The sequence below is a fragment of the Sardina pilchardus genome, chromosome 7 (genome assembly GCF_963854185.1).
Source record: "Sardina pilchardus chromosome 7, fSarPil1.1, whole genome shotgun sequence".
NCBI classification, from domain to species: domain Eukaryota; kingdom Metazoa; phylum Chordata; class Actinopteri; order Clupeiformes; family Clupeidae; genus Sardina; species Sardina pilchardus.
The window spans coordinates 5,537,426-5,550,458 of NC_085000.1; the positions used below are offsets into that span (position 1 = coordinate 5,537,426).

At 44.3% G+C, this 13,033-nt stretch overlaps 1 protein-coding gene across 2 annotated transcripts; it reads right to left on the reverse strand.

Annotated features, from left to right (window-relative positions):
- Positions 1-4,586: 4,586 nt before the first annotated feature.
- On the reverse strand, positions 4,587-10,949 carry gpr61 (G protein-coupled receptor 61). 2 transcript variants are annotated; one of them, XM_062540444.1, is made up of 2 exons: positions 10,832-10,949; positions 4,587-8,673 (listed from the first exon to the last, which is right to left on the reverse strand). In XM_062540444.1, the coding sequence occupies exon 2, from the start codon at positions 8,476-8,478 to the stop codon at positions 7,057-7,059; it is 1,422 nt and encodes a 473-aa protein (XP_062396428.1). In that variant the 5' UTR covers positions 8,479-8,673; positions 10,832-10,949; the 3' UTR covers positions 4,587-7,056. The 2 variants fall into 2 exon arrangements, with proteins under 2 accessions (XP_062396428.1, XP_062396427.1); XM_062540443.1 differs by lacking the exon at positions 10,832-10,949 and adding an exon at positions 10,375-10,491.
- Between the last annotated feature and the right edge of the window lie 2,084 nt (positions 10,950-13,033).

The following is a 13,033-nucleotide window of genomic DNA, read 5'->3' on the forward strand; positions in this document are numbered from 1 at the left end:
TCTCGTATTTGAAATAAATGCCCAGATCCATTCATTGGGTGCCATGATGTCTAAATGTGTTTGTGCATAGCTCATCATCGTCTTGCTTCCCCCCCTGTTCTGTGATTGGTCCCCCATCTCAGGCAAAAATTAGGGTGGTAGTTTCCAGACTGCCTTAGCAGCGTGAATCAAATCACTGCGCAAGGCAGGATGGGAACACCCAGGCTAGTCATTCCCAATGTTGAAAAGAGCGACGATATTTGCAATATTTTAAGTTCTTCGGGTTGATTGCAATGTGTTTTTACAACACGGATTAAGCCATGCCATGGATTATCTGCTAAATGTTGACAGATAGGCCTAGTTTAAGTCTTTTTTGATGGTCAATTTACTTTTGAATTGTTAGACCATACCGACACTAAGCTGTTGTGTCCACATCAGTGGCGGAGCTAGATTTTTTAACTTGGGAGGGCCATGGGGGGGGGGGGGGGGCAAAGCTATTTCAGGGGAGCCAGTAGAACAATGAATTTTCAATGAACACAATCAATTGCAATAATCGCATTAATGTCAATTGCAATCGCAACAATTGCAATTAAAAATTACACTTTTTGAATGCACTGAACACGGTTCTCTGCATAAGACACAAACCTGACAAAGTAACATGTTTGCAGTTTCAAAACAATGACATCCAAAATGACACACCTGAGCTAATTGACTAATATCTGTGCCATATAGCCAAACACTCCAGCGTCTCTCAACCTTTGGGATGTTCTGTAAGGATAATAAACTTCGAAGCTCCCATTCTAACATTATGCTATCTGAACCTGTTTCTGCACGATTAGACCTACAGTTTTGAACATTCAACCAATCTTATGCTAAGCTTTGGCTATCAGATATTTAGTTTAAAATGTAGGCCTATCAACTTATCCAGCGTCACTTACTTTGGCGGTGCGCTACAAAATAGCCTATCGCTAAATAAGCTATGTGAAAACTGTGACAATGTCATCCGAAGTGGAATCTCAATTGATGGACCTAATCACGGCCTGCAGTAGCCTAGTTTTCAGAATTGACTCTCCCTCAGTGCTGGCACAGCGTTGTGCACGAATATTCTGCCTTTGGTCACCATGCAATAAAAGTGCATTTGCCTTTCAGTGGCACCTATTTACGTGAAGCTGGCTTCTCTACTCTCACGCGCATTCAAATTTGGCAAACAGTGAACGTTCGTGGTGAACATGTTTTCTTTGAACAGTTACATTTGAGTGATTTGGTGTTAACATTACATTCTAGCTGTAATTTCATTGTTGCCTTCATCAAACTCATATGCACTGAACTACCCTCAGCTGTTTACAAATTATTGGCTTCATGAATGAGTGCCGTAATTTTGCTATTGGGTCGCGACTGAGTTGGTGTATTCAAATTTGGGTCGCGGGGGAAAAAAGGTTGAGAACCACTGATTTATACCACTTCAATCAGGAAGTAAGCACTAAAAGACCACAGGCACATTTTTGTCCAGCAGGGCAACCCAATGTGCTTCACAAAGATAAAAACAATACAGTAAAACCATAGAACAACAAGCACTTTTTTACAGAAATGGAAGACATTGCAGATAGAGGAAGAGGTGAGGGTGAGAATGAGAGGGGAAGGGAGAGTCCAATGTAAATATACTTGGCTTGCTGTGCATATGTTGCACTGACTTGTTTGGTGAAAAAGTTTCAACAGCATGCATCTGTATCTGCAAATATGTGTAAAAGTAAAGAACTTTCTTCAATAACAATTTTAGTATTATGACAAACATAAAGATAAGAGTGTTCTTCATTATGCCCAACAGTGTGTAGTTGGTTAGACAAAAATCTGGTGAATGAATGAAGTGTGTGCCATGTGTTGCAAAAGTTTGAAAGTTTGTTTTGTTTGCAGTGCTTCATTTTGCTGAGTAGATTGAGCTATTTTGCAGTTTGGGGTGTGGTTTTGTGAATTGTGTGGGGATTTTTTTGGCTCTGCACCTGGTCCACATTATGATTGTTTCAGAAAAGAATTCCCCCTACATGGCAAACTCCTCCATGTGAGCAAGCCATAGACTAAGATTGAAGAATTTCAGAACATTAAATGGGTAAGTTGATGGCGAAACATAGGCTAGATTGGACTTCACTTGCACTTAAAAGCACTGCCAAAAGCTTGTTGATGTTGAGGCTCAACAGCTAATCATAGTGGGCCTACAGTATATCTCCCTTACTGAACCAACCAACTGGATGCATAAACAAATTCTTTCCTGAACCTTAACAGAAGCAATATATTGGTTGGAATTGGCTTCTTCATTCCCACCATCTTGCATAGCTGACTAGCAGGCCTACCTGTAACAAGCTCAGCCAAGTGTAAACCACTTTCCTGACAATTGTTGTTCTCCTCAGTCAGTTGTTAAACATGTAGCTTAGCTTCAACACACTTAAAATATCCAATACGTGACCCTTTTATGACAAAGAGCATAATGGACATGTTCAGAGCACCCATAAAAAGACATCTGTAATTTGAATTTATGATGATGTAAAAATGAATGCAAACATAACTTTGATTATCTGCATGAGGTTTTAGACCAAGCCTAACCTACTTATCAAGCAGCTTATTCCAAAATAATTTTCCAGTGAACAAATGGCCTCTTGCTGCATTTGCTAGTTTTAACGTATAACATGCTAATGTAATCCTGTATACCATTCTAAATCCATGCCCAAAGCCTTACTCTCACATTTCATAAGAACTGTCTGGTATTTTGGACACAATATTTAATCTTGTACAAATATGTTAACATTATTGTGTGGTATAGCATTAATCCAGTAAAAATAACATACCTAAGATTAGGTTCTCTATGCTTCCCTATGTATAGGCTACATCTTGCATAGCCATCATCCTGCACCAGTTACATAGTTACATACTTAACAGTGCAAATAGGGAGCAGTATGTGCTGTGCTGGGAAACCGATTTTTTTTTTTTTAGTGAACAAAATCTATTTTAAAAATGAACTTGCTAAATGAAAAATAAATTAGTAAAAGAAGTAGCTATAGGCCTACCACCAATTTTAGTAAATGAATAGATGATCATAAGATACTGAGCAAGTTGGAGTGCCATTGTAGGGGTTCGGTCCATGCTTCTCTTATCTTCTCCCTCCGCCTGTGAATGTCAGTGAGGATAAGTTGCCATGGAAACACCACCTTCAATACTTCTGAATGAAACAGAGCAATTTGGAATAAGCTCACCCTGTGTATGCCACAATACACTGATGTTCTCGTAAAAAGGAAATGCAAAGAGACTCAGGGTACATATGTTAAAATCTCAGTGTAGATAATATAGGTACCATAAAGGAAATTCTCATGGCGCTGTGAGGGAAGACAGGAATAGATAAACCCTCACATAACCTATGGGTTATAATTTAGCATTTCTTAAATCGTTATATGATATATCATGACATGACCGTAGAATGAATGCCCCCCCTCCCCAAAAAAAAGATACCTATAAGACTTTCATCCTTAAAACCCATAGCTGAAAGGTCATGCTGTTTGAACCACACCACCAGGGGCCTCTCTCTTCCATGCTCTCATGGCCAAGACATCAAAGCATATGTGTGTCACTGTGTGAGCTAATGGTATATAGGCTATGTGTGTATGCGTGTGCTTGTGTGTGTGTGTGTGTGTGTGTGTGTGTGTGTGTGTGTGTGTGTGTGTGTTGGGGTGGTATGCATCTTTTTGTCCTCTAGGTGCCTCATAAAGGCTGTCCTATTTTAAATTTAAAAAGAGAAAAAAAAACAGCACTATTTTGTGTGTTGTTTGTCTTTTAGAATGTCAGTGTTATTTCACATCTTAATGTTATTTTAACATTTCACATAAAAGTCTGTGGCTTAGTTCCTGGTGGATTACCTTAGTGAGGGAATATTGTATATTTCATTTTGATGTAAAAAGAAATTTTAAAATGTCAAGCTGACAGAAATAGACATCAAAGAGACTGCTGTAAAGGTCATTGGCTAAAATATTTAGCTGGTCTTAAAATAGTAGTAATTCATTATATATAAAGTTTGTATAGACCTTTTTGAACGCATGATGAACTGAAAACAAAGTGCTTATTGATTTTGTTGTTGGTATTATTTTGAGACAATATGGTTGATGATTCTCCGACCCCCAGACAAAAAGCAGGGAAGCAGACATCTCTAACTCTGTCATATAATTAGACTGTCACTGCTGTCTCCCTTAAATGTCACATCCCTTTTATCTCCTTTCTCTCCCAGCATTTTACTTTAGTGTCCTTTTAGACCTTCATACTAAACCTAAATGTCTAAATACGCATGCCCGTACACACATGTGCGCGCGCGCACGCACGCACACCCGCACACCCGCATGCTCACACGCACACGCAGCAAGGATCATTAGGATCAGTGTAGTATTGTGTTGACTTGAATGGACTTGAAATGAAACCAAAAGAAATAGCCTATTGTAAATATACCCAGACTGGTTTAGCCAGTGATGGGATGGAATGGCATCAAGATGTGCAAGATGAACATCGGACAGACACACATGCAATTCTTGATGAATTTTAATTAGAATCAACAAAAATAATAAAGACTTGGCAAATGAGAGCAACAATACCAACCAGGACTTTTTCCTGCAAAACACAATATATCCAAAGCGAAACAAAAAGAAAATAAATAATTATACATGAACACCAGATGGATGCATGGCTTTCAGGCACTATCCCCACAAAGATAACTATTCTCAAAGAATGCAGTATCTCACAAAAGAGAAGTGCATGCTTGACCACATGGGCGCTCTGACGTAAATACTGGTTAGTAAACCTGATGGTCATCTGTTTCTCCACTGTCTTCATCTAGATTGACATGTTCAGCAACCAAGACGCAATGGCTGTAGAGCTTCATATGGCAGTGATCGTATTGGGTGCAGAGATGTGACATTGATTAGAAGTTGATCCCACAGCAACCTGCACAAAGTGAAGGGTGTTTGGACTGATTTATGAGATGAGGGATTTTATGGGCCAAACAAATCATGTTTGAGTTTCTGGATAATGATCAACTCTGGCTTTCTCATGATGTATTGTAGGCTATCTTTTACCACCCTGTTGTCTTAATAAAGTAAGTGATCTGTCATAGAAACAACAGGGCATTCACATAATATGAAGGGGTTTCTCCATAGTGGATTGGCACTCCATTGCCTAAGCAGTGCAGAGGGTTGCACTTGAACGAGATAATTATGTTGGTTCTGTTTATATGTAATTCAATTTATACAAATTTCCATGTAGCTTCATCAACCCTTTCTATGACGCAAAAGAACCTTTGTCACCTGAATCAAGATTCCAGCTGAAAACACCAGCCTGTACTGAAGTCATTAAACAAGAAAATTAGGAGCGTTATGTCGTGAGCCCTTTTTTGCCCAGTTCCGTACCACACTTTTAACACCAATCCTAAGATGTCCCAAAATACCTTGCTTGACATCATGTGATTTAGTTCGCCTGGGTTGAATAATAGAAAGGGAAAGAGAGAGAAAGGCAGAGAGATAAAACACCAGAAAATGTGAGACTTTGTTTATGTAGCAGTTTTACAAAGCATCTCTGTGTTTTATTTCCTTGAGGTGAGAAGATGGTGATGTCCTCCGGCCGCAGCTAAAGAAAGGGCAAAAGCAGGAGGAACACATGTAAGCACTGCCTCCATTGTATTCTGTGGTCACAACAAGCTCCGGCTGCTTATGGCAAAACACAGTGGTACTTAAAGTATACTGTGGAGAGACGTTTGTTCTGGTTTAACCTGTAAACAATGAGCCATTTGAAAGTGGGTTGGTCCTAATCATCAGAATTTGTCCTCTGTGATGTAGGCCATAACACTGTATTATGAAGTTAGCATTTAGATGTTCAGGCTAGGAACCAGCAAGACTGTAATTTTCTTTAAAATATGTCTAATTTGCTGTGCTTACATTTTGTGTTGTAATTAATACGACAAGATGATAAACCCTCTTGAATTTCGCAAGTTGATGTCTAAGTGCAGTGTTTCCACAGCAGTGCTGTTTTTCCAGTGTTGACAGATACACCATGTGCTAAAACATGGTAGACTGAGTCAATGTGTTTCTCTGTGCAATTTTATACTGAATACATTTTCAGCACAATCAGTGGGAAGTTAAAAATAATCATCTCTGTCTAACTTGGTCCTATAAATACCCCTGCTATGAAACCATTCAATAAAACCTGTGAACACTATGTACATTTTAATTAGGATATAGTCAAAAAGGCACAGCAATATCGTTTTGGACTCCTGAGAAAAAAACGTGACAGAATTTGCATTCATTTTCTGTCTTGAAACATGAGGGGGTGGAGATTGAGTAAACAGTCTTCTGAATCGGTGACAGCTCTCTCCACGCTCTGCTGTTACGGCACATGATTGCCAGTGACCTGACTATTTTATCCCTTTGTCTGTCCAAACTTGATTTTGTCCCCAGGTTTTCAAAAATACAACAGAAGGTCCTTTGGGGAGAGATGCGCTGAGCAGTGGCCTCAAAGGCACTCAAATTGTGCAAGATAACATGGCCAATGTCCACAAAATTATCATGATGCATTATATATCAAATGTATTGGCTGTCTAAAGTGGCAGTCTGTTCTAATGTGATATTTGGTATTTGCCTATACCAAATTCAAAACGTGTTCGACTGCCAACGTGAAATGGTGGAGAACAGCACTTGCATGCATGCTTACATTTTGTTTCGTTGCACAGTTTTCTTAGGACATGTTACAGGTCAGCCTCTCTCATCCAGAGAGAATTGAATTGTGAAACAGAGGGCAAGACAAAAGATGACAAACGGCATTATCATTTTTTTTTGTGCTCCATGAACATCTTGGTTCATAATGTTATCCGGATTTTACTATCTGACAGGAACATGTACAGATCTTAACCTGATGTATCATATTTAAAAAAGTGTTCCACTTTAAACCCTGAAATTTAAAGCACATGAAGTTGAATGAACGAAAAAAACTATTTTAAAAAAATGGAGGGGGACATCAATAGCAACAAAACACAAATTGAAACAAATGTGCGTTTCAATCCTACAGGTCAGGCATTGTCCTGCGGCAGTTCTCTGCAAAGTTGAGATCATTGTTCAGGTGGTGTTGCTCCATGAACTCAGATGTCTCCTCCACTATTTGTCCAGGGATGTTTAAGTCAACAGAGGGCCTCTGGAGGCACGGAGAGGTCTGTAGGGGCTCAGGGGGTAGAGCATCGTCTCCCTTCTGTGGCCCAGATATGCTCTGGGAGTTACGAGGCTCCAGATTGCAGCCGGTGCCCTGGAGGAACTGCAGAAAGTTCTCCTCGATGGAAGCCTCGCGGCTGGGCAGCTGCTGCTCCTCGCGTGGCCGGCCCCACGTGAAGAGGCAGGCGAGCTGCCTCGAGAGCTCCTCCCGGATTTGGCGGTTGAGGCAGCCGTAGAAGATGGGGTTGGAGGCAAAGCAGAAGTAGCCGATCCAGGTGACCACATCTTCCAGATGGGCCAAGGTGGCCGAGGACGTGGGCACCAGCGCCGAGTAGAGGTGGAAGGCGAAATATGGCAGCCAGCAGCCCAGGAACTGGCCACCCACCGCCACCAGGACCATGGCCGCCTTCCCCCCACTGAACGTCCGCTGAGGGGTGATACGGGCGCCCGCCAGGCTGCCTACCATGCTGGAGTGGCTGCTGAGGGACTCGGAGCGCTGGCGTGGCGTGTCCATCCACGTGGGCACGGGGCCCTGCTGCATGGCCGCCACCCTGGCCACCTTGAACATGTTGCAGTAGACCACCAGAATGATGAGGACCGGGCAGAGGAAATACATGAGCGTGAAAAGGACCATGAACACCAGGCGGGATGTCCCGCTACCGCCGCCGCCGCCGCCGCCGCCGCTGCCTGTCCAGTGCAGGGAACAGCGCCTCCGCCCCGGAGCCAGGGAGGGTCCACTCCCCCCTGCGCCCTGCAGCGCCCAGCCTAGCAGAGGGAAGGCCGACATGAGGATGGCTTTGACCCATATGGCCACCAGGACCGTGACCACCAGGCCCACGGTCATCTTCACCTCGTAGCGCATGGGGTAGACGATGTAGTAGTAGCGCTCCACGTTGATGGCGCAGATGGTGAGGATGGTGGCGCAGATCAGGCCCACGCTCAGGCAGAGGTAGCCGCGGCACAGGGCCTCGCCGAAGAAGGCCTGGTCCGTGGACGAGAGCATGCCCAGCGGCATCAGCACCAGGGCGGCCAGCAGGTCCACCATGCAGAGGTGGAACACAAAGACGAACTTGCGCAGCTGCGGCGTGCAGGCGATCACCGTCATGACGGCCAGGTTGCCCACGATCGCCAGCAGGTCCACCAGCAGCATGGCGCCCAGGGCGAGCGACTGCGATAGGGTACCGTTCACTTCCGAACCGTTGCGCTGGGCCGATGGCGACGTCCAGTGGCTGGCGTTCGAGGCGTTCCACGGGATGTTGGCGGTGGCAGCAGGCTCCATGAGAGGATGGGTCGAGCTAAGTGGGCAGAGTCACACTCAAGCCCATTACCCATCCTCCTGTGCCTGGGCGGGGGGTGGGGGGTCTGCGGACAGTGGTTCCGGTGCTTCTGGTAGTCCAAGCCCAAGGTAGCACCTCAAAGAACACTCACACACTTTCTCAGTGGTGATCAAGGACAAATCTCACTCGTCTTTGTCCTGAGGGAGACAGGAAAACAGTTTCAGAAGGCAACATTCGAAATGACAAGATTAACCAGGAAATGGTGTGCAACAGCGGCAGATGATTTTTATGGGTGATGAGAAAGTTTGTAAAGGAGGAGAAATGCATGAGGCATCACTATGGCCTGGGGCGACCAGGAGGCACTGGTTCTCTTGTTTATGGTGCCAACCTCACCTGTCCCCTACCCTGCGCGCCATCAAAGAACTGAATCACGTGGACTGACTTTTCGTAGATTTCCATATGAACGCGCGCGCGCACACACACACACACACACACATGTGCACACACACACACACACACACACACACACACACAAACACACACACACACACACACACACACACACATTTACGCATTGACACTGACCTGCATGTTTGTGATACAGCACGCCTAAAACACGTCAGTGAGTTTGTTTTTTTCCAGACACCATCTCAGTCCATACACAGTGGGCAGTAATAACAGGGCTGATTTAGAGCTATTTTGAAATAATCATGGGGACCAATAAATAAATACAGTGAGACTGATGTCTCTGGGGCCATTTCCAGGCCCGTGGACTGTGGTGCCGCTGGAACTGAGAGAAGCTCTACAATAACAGCATTAATTGGCAGAGAGCAGGAGGGACTACCTTAGTGAAGAGGTCACATATTCTACAACATATTGAAAGCATGTACTGTGCAGAACGTAAGATTCAAGGCTAAATACCTACAAGTTGAAAGGAGTATGGTTTCAATTTAACAGTATCTATCTTTAGCTTTTGTTTGACTTGTGGATGATATATATGAAATTATGTCTCCTATCTTATATATTTATTTTGAATGTGCATGGACCAAATGTTACCTTGGATTTTACCAAATACCTGATCAAATGTAAAACATTTTAGAAATTGTTAATAAAATATCTCCCCAAGTGCTATATAATAATAAAAACACATGTGAGAGAGAGGGCTAAGAGTATCACAGGTTGGCTCTGTCTATGTTTCACTGACAGAGTTTGACAGAAACTAAAAGCTGCAAAATGTAACTCGTGAGATCATTGTTTTCTACAAATTGTCTAAATATTGCTAAATGCATTTTTCAATAAGGGAATAATTTCAGTGAATAACAAGCAGTTCAGTGCTAAGTTGCTAACATAGTCAAATTTAGCCAGACATCGCTTCAGTTAATTTCCATGTTTAAAAATGCATCATTTGCAGTTGCCCAAAGAGCAAGTCATCCTGAGATAGAAGTGCCCAAACTAAAAGCATCTTACCCCTCTATATGGTCATGTTTGTCAACCTTCCAGTCCACACCCAAACATCTTTGCAAATAAAGGATATATAAAGAAAACCATTCGTCTATAGTGGCATCCAAGTTCACTGTTGTAAAGTCAAAGTCTAATGTTCAAAAGAGAAGAGGTTCATCACCGCGTTTGAGCCATGGCCCTCTTCAGTCTAAGAGACTAGAGACTGAGAGGGAGAAAGAATCTTGGCTGCTGCCAACTGCGAAACATATGACCCTATTATATGCACATGACTCAGTATTTACTGTGATAGAAAACAAGCACTGTTGCCCAACAACTGATTTCTTTCTTTCTTCCTTTGGCTTCCTCTCCTTTAAGAAAAAAAAAATCTCTAAAAGACACACAGGCAAACTTTGTAATGTCACAGAAAACTGATCATAATCTGGTGCGTTGTTGCCTACCACAAAATGCACAGTGGTCTCTGAGGTTGCTCCTGGGAAGTGGTCGATGCTCCTGTGCAATGGTTGGAGGTAATTATCAAATGTCAATAAAAACGTAAGGAACCCCCTTGGCTGGATCTCCTCCCCCCTGCTTTGTGTCGCCCACACCGAAGTGCCCCCCTGACCCAACCTCGCCGGTCTCCACCGTCCCTGCCCAGCCTCTCCTCACTCTAACTCAGATCCTACCACCTTAACGGAGTGACCTCAGCTCCTACTGCCTGTCGACATGGACACACGGCGCGGCACACATGGCAAAAACAAGACAGCAATATGGCAACAGTGTTTATACAGGGAGGGGGGGTGATATTCAGAGGTAAAAGCCACGTCCGTGATGTGTGTTGGACCGAGCATCTGTTTTCTAAGCAAACAAACAGCCGCTTGCATGTGACACAGCTCAGATTGGTGGAAGATGACATACCTTAGGTAAAGGAGCGAGGCTTTTTCTCTGCGGTGCATACACTCCGCCTGGGAACGTGGTCCTCTCCTCCTCTGGCGGTGCATAGAAGTGGGAGAGGAGAGGGGCGTCAGTGTCTCCTCCTCACCTGGCCCTTTCCTCCCCCCCCACATGCACACACACACACACACACACACAAGCACACACACACACACACACACACGTACGCGAACACACAGACACCCGCCCTCAGCCAGCCCAATCACCCCTCACCCCTTCCCCCCTCTACCCACATACACACACACACACACACACACATACACACACACACGCCCCCTCACATACACACACAATCACACACACACCCCTCCCCCCCCTTGCGATGCGCTCCAGGCAGCCGCCCGGTCCAGGTGGCCAGGCTGGTGCTGGAGCCGAGATGACAGGCAGATAAACAGAAAAAAGAGCAAGAGAGGGAGAGATGGAGAGGGAGAGCCTGCGAGAGAGAACGAGAGAAAGGCACTCCCCTCAGCCGCCCGTTTCAGATGCAAAGCGATGCTCACCCGGACACAAGGCACACACTCATGCACACACACGGTGCACATGTTTCCCCAAAATCAACGCGCACAAACACACGTATACATGCACACACACACATTCACACATGCACGTGTGCTCACGCTCACACACGCACAGGGCAACTGCAGAGCGGAGTGGAGTAGACAGGCAGGCAGGCAGCTCTGCTGCTCTCTGCTGGGTCTTAGTGTCCCACCTCCCCAAGCTCCCCCTTTAACTCTCACACCTCACTCAGAAACATGGCCATCAGGCAAGGTCACACTGGGTCTCCCAGAGATGAGTGAAAATGAACACAAAAAGGCATGTCCAATCTGCTCTCCGCAACTGCTTTTAGCCGTCTCCCTGTCTCTGTGATAACATGGCATGGAAAGACCTCTCATGATCCGATCCATTCAAAAGCCCTTTCACAAGGGCGGATTGTTTATTTGTAGTAGCAGAAGCGACAGGAGAAAACAGAAAATGCAACAGTTATGTTAATGTGAGACATTAAAGGGTCCCAAGGGACACTATTTATAGTAGTGAGCCTTTCAGGACAAGGACTATTTATACCTGTTTGCCAGGATCAACCACACTAACCTAACTGCAACTTCACCTGTAGGTCAGATAATGTAGACATAACTGATCCTGATTTGCATTCACATTTACATGTCATGAGCATTGACAGTCTGTGCATTTGCATGGCCAACCATACTAATGCCTTTGGCAAACATTTTCACTGAACAGTCGTCTTTTTTCCTGGCTTAGGGAAAATGGGTGCATAGTCTACTCTGCTTGGTTGTTATTTTTTGTTGTTTGATATTTGTGGTTGAAATAGTGAAAACAGGTAACAGTGATGCATTGTTTAATGGGAGCAAATTGTTCTAGGGGTCCTTACATGTAGAGTAATGGTGATGTTTACTCACATAGAATAATAAGGGTGTTAACATAGAGTAATGGTAACAGGTGAAATTATAATATGGAATAGAATAACTGAAGAACCTTAAAACAATGGGAAAGGGTGGTCAGTCTTTGAATAAGCTGTGTGCATTCGATTTTCCCAGTCTACCTTTAGGTTACAACAGGCTGTGTGAGAGACACAGAGAGGTGTGTGTGGGAGGAAAAGGTCCATATTCTACTCTATAACTGTATATAACATTAACATCAGTTCTATATTGTGTGACAAAAAAAAAATGAAGCAAGCAGTCTAGTCTTTGGTTCATTATGATCAACAGAGCTCTGTGCCCAACTAGACCATGGTAATGGAATCAGATCTGAACATTTCTAAGACATAGGCTAGCCCACCTCCTTGACATGGCGGTGACCCCATGAATTAAATTAAATGACCCTTTAAAAGTAAAATCAATACAAGCAGTAGTGTGCTGTCCCAGTGTTACACTAGTAAGCTGTTGAAATCACACTGCTATTTCTACCCATACTCAAACATATAGTGCAGAGGGCTATACATACATTCAGCGATCTGTAAAAGAGCAAGGCTCTCGTGTCCAGCTGTTGGCTGACTGCAGCGTGGGCCGTGGCGTGGCGTGGCGTGGCGCGGCGCGCGGGATGTGGCAGGCGCCGTGCAGATGGACGGGCCCAGGCTGGGCTCTGCTGCTCCGCCTTGCCGCCTCACCCGAGGGATGTGCAGAAGTGTGCGGATCAGCTGGCTCCCATCGT